Below are 16,345 nucleotides of genomic sequence, written 5' to 3'. Positions count from 1 at the left end.
TTCATTTGTATATCATCGTTTGCTTGTTTACTATCTCCGTATATCCAGTAAGTCGTTGCATAATACTAGTACTTTACCGTAAAGCAATTTATCCTTCACCACTTTCACCTCAATTCTAGACTTTACAAATATGTTCTTTTCTGGGTTTTTTGGTCAGTATCTTCTATAGTTCCTTAGATTTTGTTGTTTCTGATTCCATAAAAGACTAAATATCGTGTTTACTAAAGTGATTACTCTCAAGTCCTTCTTTTAAACATTTTCCTTTTTTAAATTGTTATCTATTTCTATCCATTGATCTACCTTTTATTTTGTTCAAAGACTCATAACTTAGGCTTGGTTTTGCGGTTCGTTTCTGTTTCTTTTTCTTTTTCCTGTTCATTGTTAAGCATTTAATTGCCAGTAATAATAAAACATAAAAGCTTTCTAATGCCATATACTAAAAATATACATCGTTTTGAACATGACGGAGAGTACGGAAATGCTAATGAGAATTCAGGACTTCGAAGAGAAGATGTTCGCTATAAGCGTCCACCTTTAAGTAGAAAAAACTTTTCCAGTTCTTCTCATTCATCAAAACCTATTATCCGGCATTCTTCTGTCAAAACAGATCGTCCGCATTTTCAACGAGCTAGTACTTTGGTAGCAGAACAGTCTAGCGAAATATTAAATGATGATATTGAGGAGCCAGTGAACAATATTTCCACGTCTCACAATCTTCCTTCAGCTCTTTCCTCTCCTGTTCAATCTGGGTCTGTTAAGTCGAGTGATATAGCCTCATCCCAAGCTAGTGGCATATATGACGAAGTTGATCGTTCTTTCCAGAGTGGATTAGGACAAGATAATTTGCCGTTTTCTCCTTTTAGCGACCGATTGAGCTTTGATACGACTAGCACAAATGAATTAAAAACTACAGATGAACAAGGACACTTAAATAACTCTTCCTTCTCTTCTTTTAAACCCACAAATACCAGTCCTCAATCTGGATCTCCTCGTCTCCCTTTGTCTCGATTAAACCATCCAGTGTTTAATATAGACAACAACCGGAATAGAATTGTATCTGAAGCCGCTTATCCTTTTCAGCTTCCTAACAAAAGTGATAATTACAAAACGCGAAGTGTGTCACTACCTTTGCATCGATCTATACTTGATAATACGTTATGCAATTCCTATGCTGTTGATGATTCCGGACATTTTTCTCCAGTTGAGGATACTATTCCTTTAAGAAAAGACAGTCTTAGGGAAAATCATCCGACTAGAGATTCAAGGTTAAGCCTTTTGGATTATGGATCTTCTTCTAGCTCAGTCAGTAGCACGTCTGGAGTCCCAAAACCGACTGATAGCTCAACGTATTCTGGAATTATTAATCAACAACTGTCTGCTTCTGAAAACGCAAGCGATCATTTTAGTGTTAGGGAAAGGTTAAGAAATCGTTCATCTGACAATCCTGGTGATCCGGAAAAAGACCAGATAGATTCCAAAGAATCGTTTGTTTTACAAGCTCAAGTAAAGGACGAGGTATCCAAATTTATGATATTCTTTACTATTGGCATTCTTTTTCCTCCTTTATGGATGATTGCATCCTTCCTTCCTATCCCAGGTACCAGAACCTACAAAATGAGACTGAAACATATACAATGGCGGTTTATTAATCGAGTTGTTTCCTGCCTTGGCCTCGCAATCATTTTCTTGTTTATTGGATTAGGAGTTGCTGGGTCATAAAATTTATCCCTAAATAATGACATAGAAGACAATAGAGCATCTAGTGGACGTATTATGAGTAAGCGGATATTATTAAATCTATTACCAAAAATTAATTAAAATGTTTGTTTCCTTTGTAGATTAAGGGTTGTTTCGGCAAAACTTAACACGTTAATAATGAGCCTCCCACTTGTTTAAATTAAGCAAGCTGCATTGTTCGTGGTCACTATTTTCAACTAGGCTTCCAATACGATAGACAGTTTCACCAGAGTTAGTCAAGTCTTGAATGGCTTCCTCGGCATGTTCAGACGAAACTACAACTACCATGCCAATACCCATGTTAAAGGTTCTAGCCATGTCAGACACAGGAACATTACCGGTGCGCTGCAACCATTTGAATACTTCCGGCACCTCCCAAGTATTTGCATTTATTACGGCTTTAAATTGCTTGGGAAGCATTCTCGGCACATTCTCTAAAATTCCTCCACCAGTAATGTGCGCCATGCCATTAACCAAGCCCTTCTTGATGATTTGAAGCAAAGGCTTAACGTAAATACGAGTTGGAGTAAGTAAGGAGACACCCAAAGTAGTGCTATCATCCCAAGGGCACGTAGAATTATAGTCTAAGCCGCTCACCTCTACAATTCGACGAACAAGTGAGTAACCATTGGAATGAACACCATCAGAAGCTAGACCAAGCAAAACATCTCCAGAACGGAAAGCTTGATGGTTGGGCAACATAGCCTGGCGAGGAACAGCACCCACTGAAGTACCATTGGCATCGTAATGTCCTTCGTGATAAAGACCGGGCATCTCAGAGGTTTCTCCACCCACTAAGGCACAACCAGCTTGCTTGCAGCCGTTAACAACACCTTCGACAAAGCTGGTAGAAACTGCAAGATCTAACTTGCCAGTTGCGAAATAATCTAAAAAGATAAGTGGTTCAGCACCTTGAACAACAAGGTCATTGACATTCATTGCTACCAAATCAATACCAACAGTATCATGCTTGTTGGCATGTAAAGCAATTAAAAGCTTTGAGCCGACACCATCAGTGGCACTGACCAGTAATGGATCTTCCCAACCGGCCCGCTTCAAATCAAAAACACCTCCGAAACCACCTATATCAGCGTCGGCACCTGGGCGTCGAGTTGATTTGACCATTTCTTTAATACGTTGGACAAATTCATTACCGTTATCGACGGAAACACCAGCTGTCTCGTAGGTTAAACTTTCCTTAAAGGCATTTGAGGGTTTGAGAGCATGGTGAGCAATATCCTTGCGGTAAGACATATCTTTGTATTGCACAGTTTGAACTCCCTCATACGCCAGTTTAACAGCAGACTCAACGGTTTCTCCGGTTGCATTCACGGCTAGAACACGACCACCACTAGTGACTATTTGACCATCTTTAAGAGAAGTGCCGGCATGGAAGATACGGATATTTCCATTTGGGGTATCTGAAAATGTAATAGGATCACCTTTAGGATAGGAGCCGGGATAACCACCAGCTACACAAACGACAGCACAGCTGAACTTGTTCGATATAGAAACCTTGACAGAATCCAAGCGTCGTTCGATACAAGCCAGAATGATTTCAGCCAAATCGCTCTCGAGCAATGGAAGGACTGCTTGGGTTTCAGGATCACCAAAGCGGACATTGTACTCCAAGACACGAGGTCCTTTAGCAGTAATCATAAGACCAGTAAAGAGAATACCAACCAAGGGATAGCCTTCACGGCGCATTCCATCAACAGTAGGTTGGATGATGGTGGAGTGAATTCTGTCAACCAACTGTGGAGTAGCAATAGGGGCTGGGGCATAGGCACCCATACCACCGGTGTTAGGACCAAGATCACCGTCAAAAGCACGCTTATGGTCTTGGGCAGGAGGAAGAGATCGACATATGTAACCGTCGGTAAAGGTTAAGACAGATAATTCTTCTCCTACTAATAATTCTTCAATGACGACCGTCTTTCCAGCACTACCAAATTCTTCATTAAGCATGATATCGCGCAAAGCGTCAACCGCTTCTTGTTTTGTTTTGGGGATGATAACACCCTTTCCACCAGCCAAACCGTCGGCCTTGATAACAACATCAAAAGAGCAAGTGTTGACAAACTGCTCAGCTTCCTTATAGTCACTAAAAGTGCAGTACACAGCTGTAGGAATGTTGTTTCTATGCATAAAGTCTTTAGCGAACACCTTACTACCTTCCATTCTAGCAGCCAAGGAAGAAGGACCAAAGCATGGAATACCAGCTTTGCGAAAATGAGTTTCGATACCTTGGACCAAAGGTAGCTCAGGGCCAGGGACAGCAAGATTAACCTTGTTCTCCAGAGCAAAGTGGACAAGCTTTTCAAAATCGCAGACTCCAATGTTTACATTTTCAATCTTGGATCCTGGTCCCTTAGCCTCGGTACCTCCGGTGCCTGGTGCTACATAGATTTTCGAAACTAGAGGAGACTGAGCAAATTTCCACGCCAATGCATGCTCGCGTCCACCATTTCCGATCAAGAGACCCACAATTGGTTCCATATTGGTATTTGTACAAAATGCAAGCTAAAGACTACAAGAGTTAACATATGTTCTAACGAAATTGGCCGTTAAGAAACTCAACCATCAATATCAAGTACATACAGTTGCTTAAATAATTAAGCTTAAAGCCTAGAAATGGATGTTTCAAGCAAAAAGGAATTTCCTAGGAAATCATTCATATCGTTTCCCATCTATAATTTAGTGAGACGTCTTGATGTCCAGTAAAGATGAAGAGGGAAGCGGAAGGATGGCGTTGATAATGGCATTTAGTGCTGATAAAAGATGTAAATCTTATAAGACGATCATTCCTTGATGAATGGACTGAACATAGACTAAATGGACAGAACGATGGGAAAAGTAAATAAACAGAGAAATGAACGAACGTGTAGAAATGATAATTTTTTATAAGAAAAGTAAACAATTGGTGAAAAGGAATCAGGAACTTAGAATTGGGTGAATCTCAGACAACGTGTTTTCATAGATATATCATGCAAATCAGATCTCTTAAGACAAGGGAGCGTGTGAGATTTCGACAAACCTGGGAGTAGAGCTGAAATGAAACAAAAGATTGTACTCATTTATTAACAGGATAAAGTATAATTACGAAAGGTGGCTAAAATCTCTTGGAGAAATCCATTTTTGGAAGGGAAAGAGCCAAGCAGCTTAGAAAAAGCATTCCCTGCTTCTCTTCTCTTAGGAAATCTTTGCTTTGTTTATTGCTTAGCGAAAGGTGTCTTGTAGTTTGTTAAAACGCTTACGCTTTTATGTTCCACATCACTAAATACATTTTCAAACAGGACATAGCTCTACTCGGAATCTTCAACCAAAACTTTTCCATAGCAAACTGTCAAAATTAGGCATTTTCTCCTAGAGAGCATTCATACAAGCAACTTGTGCACCCTTTTTCCATGGTGCATCGTTCCGAAACTTTTTGGTGAGGTATCTTTTTTTATTCGCGAATCACTAGGTTTCTTTCTTTCGAACGCGAACGCGAACTATTTACCATTTACGGAAGTCGGGAGTGTAAGCTCGATTGTCAGGTCTGGTTTATTTTATTTTTATTTTTCTAGCTTTGTACCCGGCCTCGTTATCAGGGTATAGCATTTTTGTTTTTGGTTTCATTCCTTTTTTTTTTTTTTTCAGCATTCATTGGTTTACCCTTTTCATTACATTGTGGTAACTTTTGGGTGATTTCGGTTTTTTTTTCCTTCGTTTTAAAAGTTTGGGTCATTCGTGGATTGTCATATTCTTCAAAATAGGTTTTTCTGGTGATATTACAAGTCATTTCCTTTCTCGATTCTAGATTTTTGTCAACTTTTTGCTCGCATCCATTTGAATCTCTACATTCCTATCATGTACCAATTTCAAATAAAAGTACCAGCTTCCTCCGCAAATATTGGGCCCGGTTTTGATGTGTTGGGAATGTCCCTTGAGGTCTATATGACTTTGGACGTTCAAGTCGGTGATGACAAGGGCGCCTGTGTTTTGTCTTATGAGGGGGACGGTGCTAACGAAGTGCCCCTTGATATTCACAAAAATATGATTTCCCAGACTGCTCTTTATGTACTCCGATGCCACGATATCCATGAATTCCCCTTAGCGGTAAAGATTCATGTTAAGAATCCCATTCCTTTGGGTCGTGGTATGGGTTCCAGTGGTTCTGCTGCTATTGCTGGCGTTTTGCTTGCCAATGAGCTTGCTCATTTAAAGTTATCCAAACTTCAAATGATGGACTATGTTCTCATGATCGAGCGTCATCCTGACAACGTTATGGCTTCCATGATGGGTGGCTTTGTCGGTTCTTTTCTTCGTGAGTTATCGGATGTTGAAAAAGAAGCTATGATTCCTTCTGCCAGTGATCTCTTAACAAATCAAGGATTTTCAAGACCTCCGAAGGGTTTGGGAACGTATGCAAAATTACCATGGGCCCCTGAGCTAAAGGCGCTTGTCGTCATCCCTCAATTTCACCTTTCTACCTCGAAAGCTCGAAGCGTCTTGCCTTCTTCGTATACAAAGCCGGATGTTATCTACAATCTTCAACGTTTAGCGCTTTTGACTACAGCGTTGGGACAAACCCCTATTAATGCTCATCTTATTCATGAGGTAATGAAGGATAAGGTCCACCAACCATATCGTTCTCAGTTGATTCCTGGACTACAAACGATCCTTGCTCAGATGACACCCGAATCTCAACCAGGACTCTGCGGCATTTGTCTTTCCGGGGCGGGTCCCACGATCCTCGCCTTGGCTACTGATAATTACGAAGAAATTGCCCAAAAGATGCTTATCATTTTCAAGCAAAATAATGTCGACTGTAATTACTTGGTTCTTTCACCTGCGTTCGAGGGTGCATCTGTAACTTACTAGGGAAGCGTCGCCTCATATACCGAAAATGGTATGGTATGCTTCATGAAAAAGGTTCAATCTTGGGGAAAATTCTGTAATTTTTTTTGTTACTTTCGTTACAGGTATATTTGATATAGAAGAAATTTGTATTTTGTTTTGTATGTAATTTAGTTGTATGTTTCTGATTGTTCACTTCTTGGGAATCTGTTTGTAAAGCTTTGCATAAGGACAATTTTGATGATGACTCACTTGATTTTGCAAGACTTTTCGTAAGATATACAATAGGAAAAGGATAGACAGATTTGTTTTCGGTTTCAGTACACAGAAACGAAAATATTCTCAAATGAGGACAAGGTCTTATGGTTTTTCTAGGGAACACATCAATAAATATTCCTTCTCCACAGGATCAAAGTATCCCAATGGTCCCTTCTCACATTCACCGCAAGCTAGCAACTTGATATTGCTAGCTAAGGGTTTGGATACACTAATGTTATCGAACGCAAAAGGATCCTTTAGACTATAGTAAGGCTCTGCTTTGGCTGAATTGTTTTTGGCAGCTCCCAAGATGGATCGTAGTGTTGGTTTTTCTACCACGACAGGTTTCTCATTAGAAAAGACTACACTAGTGCAATGAGGACAAGTGATATGAAGCCTTGACATTTTCGACTAGATATTTGTAACGATTCGCCAAAGTTTTATGCTCGGGCTAGAGTAGGTCTTTCAACTAAGGAAACGTAAATTGAAAAGAACAGCTCCTAAAGAGTACGGAAGACGAGATGAAATTGAAAATCTAGCAGGGAGAAAGTATCGATATCATTTTTGAATAACGAAATTCAAGATAGAGTTTATATAATGAAGTGCAAGAAGTATTCTATGAGTCGAAAAGGAACCAAAGGGACGCATCCTATTCAATTAAAATCACATGTTCTTTCTTAATTTTTTTATATAAAAAAAGGAGAAAACCTCCTCATTCGCTTTTCCTCATCGTATTTCCTTTTTTTTCCGAATGAACACGCTTATTGTTTCCATCGTCAATTGAGTCATTTCCTTGATACTGCTACAAGCGTTGAAACGAACTCAATTGTATGATCTAAATTCTTCGATTCCTACAAAATACCAAGAAAGCGAGTAAATGATCAAAATTTGTTTATTAAGAAGCTGCGCAACAAGGTGGAGTTTCTCCCTCTAGTTCACAAATTACATGCTTTCGTCTATGTTCTTCCTCGTAAGCCCATATAGCGACACTGTCCACTATGGAATTCATTTCCCCTCATACGAAGAGAACTGCCATGCAAGGACTTAGTCTTAGCCTTTTCCTTAATTCTCCGGATTTTGGAATTGGAAACCGTTTAGAAGGAAATCCATGCCATTCTAAATTTTGAAAAGAGTTCTATTTAAATTCAGCTACTATATGTTTCTTTGTACCTGGCATTTCCCCCATTTCATTCGTTCTTCTTTACTTGATTTACCCTATATCAACTAACCTCAAATTAAATCCTTTTGGAATTCACTTTCTTTCTTTATTTTCTCTTTTTTTTTTGTTTTCTCAGAAAATTGGTCAAGAATCTTGTTCGGACTCAATTTCTTTTTGCAGGCTGAGATAGCATCCGAATATCTTTTACAATTACTTCAAATACTCGCCAATTCTTACTAGCTCCGCTTTAAAGGTTGGGAACTACTTTTTTTTTTGTGCGCGGCTGCTGCTTTCCGTATTTGTATACAAGGATTGTATATTTATCAAAGCTTTCTTAGGAAACTTTCCTGTCTATCTTTCTTTTTGTTTTTTTTTATCTCTTTTATTTTTAATTAAAACACATCCTTCTCTTTTGGAATGTTTTGTATTTTTTGACGGTCAATTTTTTTAACACTTAATATTTTCATTGCTTTATGATCATTCTCTGAAACCTGCCTATTTATCAATTGCTATTCTGGTTACGTTCTTAACGCTTGTTCAGTTTATTTTAATTTGTTTTGTTTTGCCCCTCTTCTTTTATTTTATCTCTATATGTCAAATTATTCTAATAACCCGTTTTTTAGCCTGCAGACGGCAAACGATGATTTAAAATCATCTATACCACCTCAGAATGGTCATCCACCTGGGATATCTTCGATAAGCTATAATCCGAACTCTGTTCCTTACGCTGATTTATATCCTCAAAGATCGAATACCGCATCGAATTCATACAATCACTCGAAGTATCATGCTTCTGGAAAAGAAAATCAAAATGTGTTGAATGCTCCTTCATCTAAATCCCATAGGCCTACACGTCCATACATCCCATCGTACACTCGTTTAACATACACTGTTCCCCCTTTACCTTTACCTCCTCCTTCCGAATGCTCTCTTGAGGCTTTAACAGGTAGAAAACCTTCCGCTGTACCCTCTTATGAAGATTCTAATCAGTTTTATTTCCCTATGGATGATGGCCGAAAACCCCCTTACTCATACGCCATGCTTATTGGAATGTCCATCCTCTGCTCACCTGAAAGACGACTTACTTTGAGTGCCATCTATGATTGGATCAGTGGGACGTTTTCGTTCTATAGTAAATCCAATAACGGCTGGCAAAACTCGGTTCGTCACAACCTTAGTCTCAACAAGGCTTTTATGAAAGTTGAACGATCCAAGAATCTCCCAGGGAAAGGTCACTTTTGGGCTATACGTCCTGGTTATGAGGACCAATTTCAGAAATTGAGACTCAGAAAGTCTTGCGTTAACCCTCGACCAGCTCCACCCATATTTGAAGGTAATGCGTTAATCTCTTCTTCTGTTCCAAATTATACTGCTTCACTACCTAAATCACAAGACGGAAATTCGTTTAATCAGTATAGAGCTCCTTCTGTTGGACCCGCGCGAAGGTACGTGCAATCAAGGGAGATTAGCGCAACAGATCGAAATGCTTTTACTGAATATCCGCGCTTTTGGAATCCTCGACAAACGAAAGTTACTGATAATGATCCATCCGAATTGGAAACAAAGTTTTCCGATTTGGGTGTTTCGCCTATAATGAGTACTGGCTCTCCTCAGTCAGCTGTTCAATCACCGACACCACCTGTGTCTTCCCCTGATTCAAGTGAATCCTATCGTTTAAATACTTTGGACAATAAAACTGAAATATCGATTAACGAGAATGAGTTGAGGACTCCTAACAAGGTTCGAGCTTCATCTTTGGCACTTGAAGAAACGGTGGGACCTATTTACCACACTTTGGATACGAATACTAATGCATCCCATAACGAAAATTACGTGGATGAATTGGACACACGAGAGGTAAGCACTTTAGCCTCTGAAAAAGAAGATCTAGATCCTCCTTCATCGCTTCCTGCCTCTCCGACTCATAAGTCTCGCATTATAAAGCCAACAAAACGATCTGTTTCCATTGATCTTCCTACTCCGCCTCGTACGTTGTGCCCAAGAGCCCTTTCCATTTCTGATGATATGTCTAATAATGATTTTAATAAGTCTTCCCTGCTATCCCCTATAAAGTTCGATTCAAACACACAGTTTGCTAGTCCATCAACCAATTTAAAGGAACATCGAAACCGTATTTTGCAGATGCTTGCAACCCCTGATGCAAAGCAGTTTAATAATATTACAAACTCTACCGAAACAGACTCTTGGAATTTCACTCCGTTTCGGCCTTCATCTGCACCTAATGACGATATTCTATCCCACAGTTTGCAATCAATTCTAAAAAATGACAGATTTAAATCTGATTTGGAGAAGCTAAAAGAAAGCGATTCTTCCTTTGTGGAAACTCCTACTAAGCCGCAATGGGATAATAATTTTGATATGTTTGATGGCGATTTTTTGGAAGCAATGGATATGTTTAATTGTGATGCTATGCCATCTAATGTCTTTAGCCCTATAAAAGCTTCACCAATAAAACGTGAGGTGCGACGAAAGCATGTTCCTAGTAGTCTTGTGTTAACACGGGCATCCATTGCGCAGGATGACAGTTATCTACCGTCTCCTACAAAGCGAAAAATGCCACAATTGGGAAGACAAGCTTCAACTATGTTTTAAATCTTCATAAATTTTTAATCACTGTTAATTAATACATTTGAGTTACCCGGTTGTGGGTTTATAAAATTCTTTTAGTAATTTTTAGTAATCAAAAGAATAAGTATCTTCAATTGTAGGCTGCTTTACGTTTTCAAAAAGCAGTGGTAATAATACTCTAAAAAAAAAGTAATTTTTATTTATCCAAATTTAATATATATAACAATATTATACCAAAAACCCCTTTTGAATTCAGTGAAAAATTCTACAATCCTGTCAATATGATTCTAATAGTATCAATTTGACAATGTTCCGTCAAAAATTAAGTCCTTTTTTATGCAGAAATTATTTAATCAATTAGCGGCAGAATCGACAAGTGGTGTCAGAAGGTCAAAGCTACCAGTACCAAACCTACCAACTTGGCCCATAACGAGGCGTGCTGAAGGATTAGACAAAGTATCGACATCACCAGATAAAGCTGCTTCAGTGAGGAAGTGACAAGTAGTTTCAAAAGACATCTTAGCAAAAGGTGAAGTGTTGTACTCGATACCCATACGGTTGAATGCTTTATAACCACCTTCGAAGGTCATATAGTCAGCAATCAAGGATAGATGGCGACTGTCGACGCCAATACCGTAGACACCAAAAACAGCAGAAACTTCATTAATAATAGCATTACGAGCTGCTTCAACACCGTAAATTCTAAGAATTGCAGCAATATCGTTTGTGCTAATATCATTCATCGAAATTTCGTTAAAGAATTCCCACATAGCCTTCAAATTCACACCTTCAGTGATGACCTTAGGAACAGTGTCCATCGCAGACTCGGGAGGCTTAGGATAACAACGTGTAATTCCAGAAATCTCATGGACGACGGTTTGTGCGCAAGCAGCTTCTACCAACGAAACCATCAACAACTTTTCGGTGTTTATAGGGAATACCAATTCAACGACGGCCCACTCACCGTTCTGGTAATCAAAGTCAATGTTCTTACAGTTGGGGAGAACTGTTTGTGCTGTTTGCAAGTTCAAGGCGCGCTTTTCGTTGATTGATGAAGCCTTCAACTTCTCAGCCTGTATACGCTCTTTATATTCAGTAACACTTTCGTCAGATTTGAAGCCATCATCTTCATCCAATTCCTCGTCCATCTTCTGTGATTTCTTCAAGTCTCGCAAAGCATCTTTATCGCCCTCATCAGGTCCATCATAAGACGCATGTTGTTTCGAACGAGCAGCCATTTTTTCATTGGTAGCATCATTATCCTCATCCTCTAATGATTCTTGGGCTGCACCTTCAACGGGAGCGTCCGCAATGTCTTCAAGAGGTCTTAAAGCCTCACCAACTTCAGGAGATGACTCATCGCCAGCAGACTTCCTCTGTCTTGATTTCGACAAATAACCCTTAATGTTTCTGTTAAGAACACGCAAGAAAGTTGAGCTGACCGTACGTTCAATCTCCTCCTGTTGAGCGCCGTATTCTTCTTCGTACTCCTTACGAGGATATAAGTCCAAATGAATAGAATAAGATTTAGATTGTTCATCTGATCCTTGACCGGATATTCTTTCAACGACTCGAACTTGTTTAGCAACTTCTGATAAAACAAGCTTGTTAGCCTCCTTACAAAAAGCAGAAGCACGTTGTTCAGAAATATTGTCATTCAAACGCAAAATCATTTGAGGTGTTTGGATGTTAGCGCTAGCAGTCATGATAATTTCACGTAAACGAGGAATACCCAAAGTGACGTTCTTAGCACCAAAGCCAGCAAAGTGGAAAGTGTTCAACGTCATTTGAGTAGAAGGCTCACCAATGGACTGACTAGCCAAGACACCTACACCTTCACCAGGATCAACAAGAGATTGTTGATAGCGTAACTGCATCAACGCCTTAAACTTGGCTTCATTCAGCAACGATTCATCCTGTTTACTTTCCTTTTTGCTAGCAATCAGCTTATCAGGATTCTTTTGAGTGTAATCATCAACAGCACGTTGGAACTTTTCAGAAACACTACCCAGATATCTGCTAGGAGGATATTTGTCTAAAACAGGATCGTACTTATGAGGTTTCTTAAGTGCCTTTTTAGCATAAGATGAAGCCTTTTCAGAGTCAACAGCAGAAAGGACAGACTTGACTTTATACTTCTGAATTAATGACTTGTAGTTTCTGGCAGAAAATTCAAATTGCGTAAGATGTTTTTGTTTGGTAACGTCTAAAGAATCCTCACCATAGAAGAATTGAACAATTGAGCCATCAGCATCCCGAACAGTGTGATCATATTCGACATTAAGACCTTCAAGATGCTTCATTAAACATCTTTGAAGGTAACCAGAGCGACTAGTTTTTACAGCAGTATCAATAAGACCTTCACGACCAGCCATACAATGGAAAAAGTATTCTTGGGGAGCAATACCAGTCAAGAATCGACTAGCGATAAAGCCGCCTGCCTTGGCAGAAGTTTCATAAGGCAAGAAAGAAGGAAGGGATTTACCACTGACCATAATCGGTACACGACGGCCTTCTAATTCTTGTTGACCAAGTAGACAAGAAATTTGAGAAACATTGACATTACTTCCTTTAGCACCGGATACCGTCATGGCCTGCATATGATTCTCAGGGAACTTCGTAAGTAATCCATCAGGAATACATTTATTGATAATGGAAGATGTAAGACCATTCATTTTACCCTTCATGGCAGCATCCAACCCCTGTAATTTTTCATCGTCTCGGTAGACTTCTTCTAAATTGGCATTAAGAACGGAGAGATTGGCGTCTGAAGGCAATCCGACATACTCACTAGCAGCTTCACGACCGAAACCCTTACCGCCGTTCAAAAGTTCGCTTCGCCAGGAATCACCATTTTCACCAAGTTGTAAGTCATCCATACGACAAGTGAAACCACGCATTTGAGCGTATGCTGTGAAAAGGCGACTTAATATAGACAATAAACGACCAGCAATATCAGCGCCATAGAGTTCATGAACAGAATGTACAATACCAAAAGAAGAGGCACCAAAGGACGATTTATCTAAGACGCCGCATAGTAGCTCACCATCTTCGAACAAAACAGAGCCTTCTTCAGAGTTGGGAGACCAATATTTGCCAGCAACCTTGGCCTTACCCCTTAGATTCAGTCCAGGACGATCTGAAGGCTTCAGATTCAATAAGATAGTAGAAATGACTTGCTTACCAGTCCAAAAAATCTTAGGAGTTAAAATGGCGGGGGGAATTGTTTTAATTTTTCCAAATAATCCAGTTTCATCAGGCTTTAATGCTTGGTAAAGTAACTGTTGATACTCATCACGAGTGTAGAATGTGTCTTTACAAGTGAGCCAAACACCCATAACAACGTGATCTTGAATTAAACCACGAAGAGGATCACCTGAAGTAGGAACCAAATATTGGGAATCAGTGTTTGCAATAAACTGGGCCTCCGCACGGGCATTAGCACTTTGAGGAAAGTGCATATTCATCTCATCACCATCGAAATCCGCGTTATAAGAATTACAATTTGCATAATGCATTCTGATGGTCTTTTCCCCTGGAAGGATGCGGGCTTTATGAGCCATCATAGAAGGCTTATGAAGAGTGGGTTGACGGTTAAGAATCAACATATCGCCATTACGAACATGACGATATACTTTTTTATTGGTGTTAACAAGACGGGAATAAGAGTAAGGGGAAGAAATTAAGTTGCTTTGAGGGGTCAAAAGTTGATTAGCAAGTGCAGTACGTTGCTCGGTAGTAAGAGGCATTAAAGAAATAAGAGTACCATCCTCATTTTGAATATGAGTGGCGCCTGGCCATTTATGAGGACCATTAATCACGGCATTTCTCATTTCATTGAAATTGAAAAGAGTCACAGGCTCAGGATAAGTAAGTTTAGTGGCAAAGACTGGCGGAACTCCAATTTCGTTAGTCTCAATGTTAGGGTCAGGGGAAATGACAGATCTGGCAGCATAGTTGACACGTTTACCCATCATGTGTTTACGGAACAGACCTTCCTTCTTCTCAAGAATTTGTTTTATTCCAGGAGGAACCACTCTGGACTGACCCATTTGAGTAGGATTTCGATTGCTGTCAATAAGACTGTTAACGTCATGTTGAAGTTGGACAAAAGCAGCAATCAAAAGTTCAAAAGCTCGAGAACCACGCTCATAGGCTTCCTTACCTTCAGCATTCTTAGGAACATTGGTATCCTTGCTCAAAGCAGCTATTTGAATAGAAGATTGAAGGATTTTGGTTAAAAGCTCGTTTTGAATGTTCTCGTGGACTTCGTCACCCATCTTGGAAGCAGGGCGGAAACGAGTAGGAGGAACTGCGATGTTTTGAAGGAAAAACATATCGGAGGTAGCGGGAGAGCCTCGCTTATGAGAGTATAAGCGTGTAAGTACAGAGCTTTCCTTGCTAAAAAGACGGCGAAGATGGTTGCGAACCTCTGTGGAAGTCATGTACTTCGCTCCATGAGAGGCAGACACTTTTGATTTCTTCTTCATGGGATTGGGATCCTCCTCCATCAAATCAATGCCTTCGCCCTCATCATCATTAGAATCGGATTCACCTTCATAACCTTCATCCTCAGAATCTTTCTTACTAGTGTCACGAAGGACATCCGAACGAACTTTGCCAGTATGCTCCATGTATTGTAAATTTTTACCGCTTAAGGGAAGCTCAAAAATTTTGGCAAAGCCTTCTTTACGAAAGTTGGGAGAGAACGATTGACAGTTGTCACACTGCTTACGAGAAGTAATGTCACGATAAAAAGCACGTACCACTTTCTTTCGTTCATGCAAAAGAATAGTAGTGGTATGGGAATCAACGTGAACATTGCCTTTAGCCTGAGCAATAGCATTGTTCACGTATTCATCACGCAAACGCATCAAAGTAGATGCATCTTTGGCGATGTCGTCGTTACCAAGACCGCTGTCCTCACTGTCACTTCCTCCCTCAGTTCCAGAAGCAGATTTTGGTTTTGTCACGGCGGCCTCAGTAAGACTAACATTCTCAACAAGCTGAGACTCGTTCAGCAAACCATGGTCTAGCAATTTGAGCATACATCCGTACAAGTGAACTTTCACTTTAGAAAGCTTAAAATGATGGCAGTAAAGACATGTAGAACGAAGTAAATTGTACATCTGGGAGAAAAACAAAGGATGATATGCAGGAGTAGGAAGGACAATATGGCCAAAATGGCCAGGGCAATATCGCTCATCCAAATGACACGTGGCACAAAGTGAATTTTTCAAATAAGGTCCTAAAGCCAAATCATATAAACCTCCACTAGTAGGGTGGTTTAAATTGTCAAATAAAACTGGATTTACGATCTGCTTTACAGATATTTTTTCAATCTGTTCAACATCGTAAATCCCAAAGGTGACATTTTTCACCTCCGAAGAAATCGGGCGTGCAATATTCATAATACTACTTTTTCATAAATATGATTTTGCACATATAATCCGCCTACAGACCTCTTTGGTGCTGTACGAAGGGAATTTTTTCCACTGGCAGTACTTTGCTAAAGCCCGGTAAGAAGTCAGTGGTTTCTATTTAAAAAAATTTTGTTCCTTGAATACGCAACGCCTCGTTATGTTGATTAACGCAATTGTTAAGGTAACGTTGTCCTTTGGCATTATTTGTAAACAAAACCACAATGGGATATGAAACGATGTTCTCTAGCTGCTAAATCATGTAGAAGTTTTTTCGTTTGTATGAACTAAAGTCTAATTTAATGCTATAGAGGGTTGTCACCAGGACTTGTCGCGCTTT

General features: G+C 39.7%; 6 protein-coding genes across 6 annotated transcripts; 3 read left to right on the top strand and 3 right to left on the bottom strand.

Annotated features, from left to right (window-relative positions):
- The first annotated feature begins 51 nt into the window (after positions 1-51).
- Positions 52-1,821, top strand: SPOG_02767 (uncharacterized protein). Its single transcript, XM_013165429.1, has one exon. It carries the CDS (start codon positions 427-429, stop codon positions 1,717-1,719), a length of 1,293 nt encoding a protein of 430 aa, XP_013020883.1. The 5' UTR covers positions 52-426; the 3' UTR covers positions 1,720-1,821.
- SPOG_02768 (phosphoribosylamine-glycine ligase) lies at positions 1,763-5,194 on the bottom strand. Its single transcript, XM_013165430.1, has 2 exons — positions 4,339-5,194; positions 1,763-4,267 (listed from the first exon to the last, which is right to left on the bottom strand). Exon 2 carries the CDS (start codon positions 4,234-4,236, stop codon positions 1,870-1,872), a length of 2,367 nt encoding a protein of 788 aa, XP_013020884.1. The 5' UTR covers positions 4,237-4,267; positions 4,339-5,194; the 3' UTR covers positions 1,763-1,869.
- On the top strand, positions 5,045-6,783 carry SPOG_02769 (homoserine kinase). Its single transcript, XM_013165431.1, has one exon. The coding sequence runs from the start codon at positions 5,590-5,592 to the stop codon at positions 6,601-6,603; it is 1,014 nt and encodes a 337-aa protein (XP_013020885.1). The 5' UTR covers positions 5,045-5,589; the 3' UTR covers positions 6,604-6,783.
- Positions 6,706-7,502, bottom strand: SPOG_02770 (guanyl-nucleotide exchange factor). Its single transcript, XM_013165432.1, has one exon. The coding sequence runs from the start codon at positions 7,240-7,242 to the stop codon at positions 6,940-6,942; it is 303 nt and encodes a 100-aa protein (XP_013020886.1). The 5' UTR covers positions 7,243-7,502; the 3' UTR covers positions 6,706-6,939.
- A 390-nt stretch (positions 7,503-7,892) lies between these two features.
- Positions 7,893-10,666, top strand: SPOG_02771 (fork head transcription factor Sep1). The gene has a single exon (XM_013165433.1). It carries the CDS (start codon positions 8,588-8,590, stop codon positions 10,607-10,609), a length of 2,022 nt encoding a protein of 673 aa, XP_013020887.1. The 5' UTR covers positions 7,893-8,587; the 3' UTR covers positions 10,610-10,666.
- A 272-nt stretch (positions 10,667-10,938) lies between these two features.
- SPOG_02772 (DNA-directed RNA polymerase I complex large subunit Nuc1) lies at positions 10,939-15,996 on the bottom strand (the record flags this gene model as incomplete). Its single annotated transcript, XM_013165434.1, has 2 exons — positions 10,939-15,312; positions 15,352-15,996. The coding sequence occupies 2 exons, from the start codon at positions 15,994-15,996 to the stop codon at positions 10,939-10,941; spliced, it is 5,019 nt and encodes a 1,672-aa protein (XP_013020888.1).
- Positions 15,997-16,345: the final 349 nt, after the last annotated feature.

Source organism: Schizosaccharomyces cryophilus (genome assembly GCF_000004155.1).
Source record: "Schizosaccharomyces cryophilus OY26 unplaced genomic scaffold supercont4.1, whole genome shotgun sequence".
Taxonomy (NCBI): domain Eukaryota; kingdom Fungi; phylum Ascomycota; class Schizosaccharomycetes; order Schizosaccharomycetales; family Schizosaccharomycetaceae; genus Schizosaccharomyces; species Schizosaccharomyces cryophilus.
Note: the sequence above shows the minus strand (reverse complement) of the source record. Positions and strands in the feature narration are given on the sequence as shown.

Excerpts from the sequence above, each read along its gene's own strand:
- SPOG_02771 (XM_013165433.1), top strand. The coding sequence starts at position 8,588 with ATGTCAAATTATTCTAATAACCCGTTTTTTAGCCTGCAGACGGCAAAC.
- SPOG_02768 (XM_013165430.1), bottom strand. The coding sequence starts at position 4,236 with ATGGAACCAATTGTGGGTCTCTTGATCGGAAATGGTGGACGCGAGCAT.
- SPOG_02767 (XM_013165429.1), top strand. The coding sequence starts at position 427 with ATGCCATATACTAAAAATATACATCGTTTTGAACATGACGGAGAGTAC.
- SPOG_02770 (XM_013165432.1), bottom strand. The coding sequence starts at position 7,242 with ATGTCAAGGCTTCATATCACTTGTCCTCATTGCACTAGTGTAGTCTTT.
- SPOG_02769 (XM_013165431.1), top strand. The coding sequence starts at position 5,590 with ATGTACCAATTTCAAATAAAAGTACCAGCTTCCTCCGCAAATATTGGG.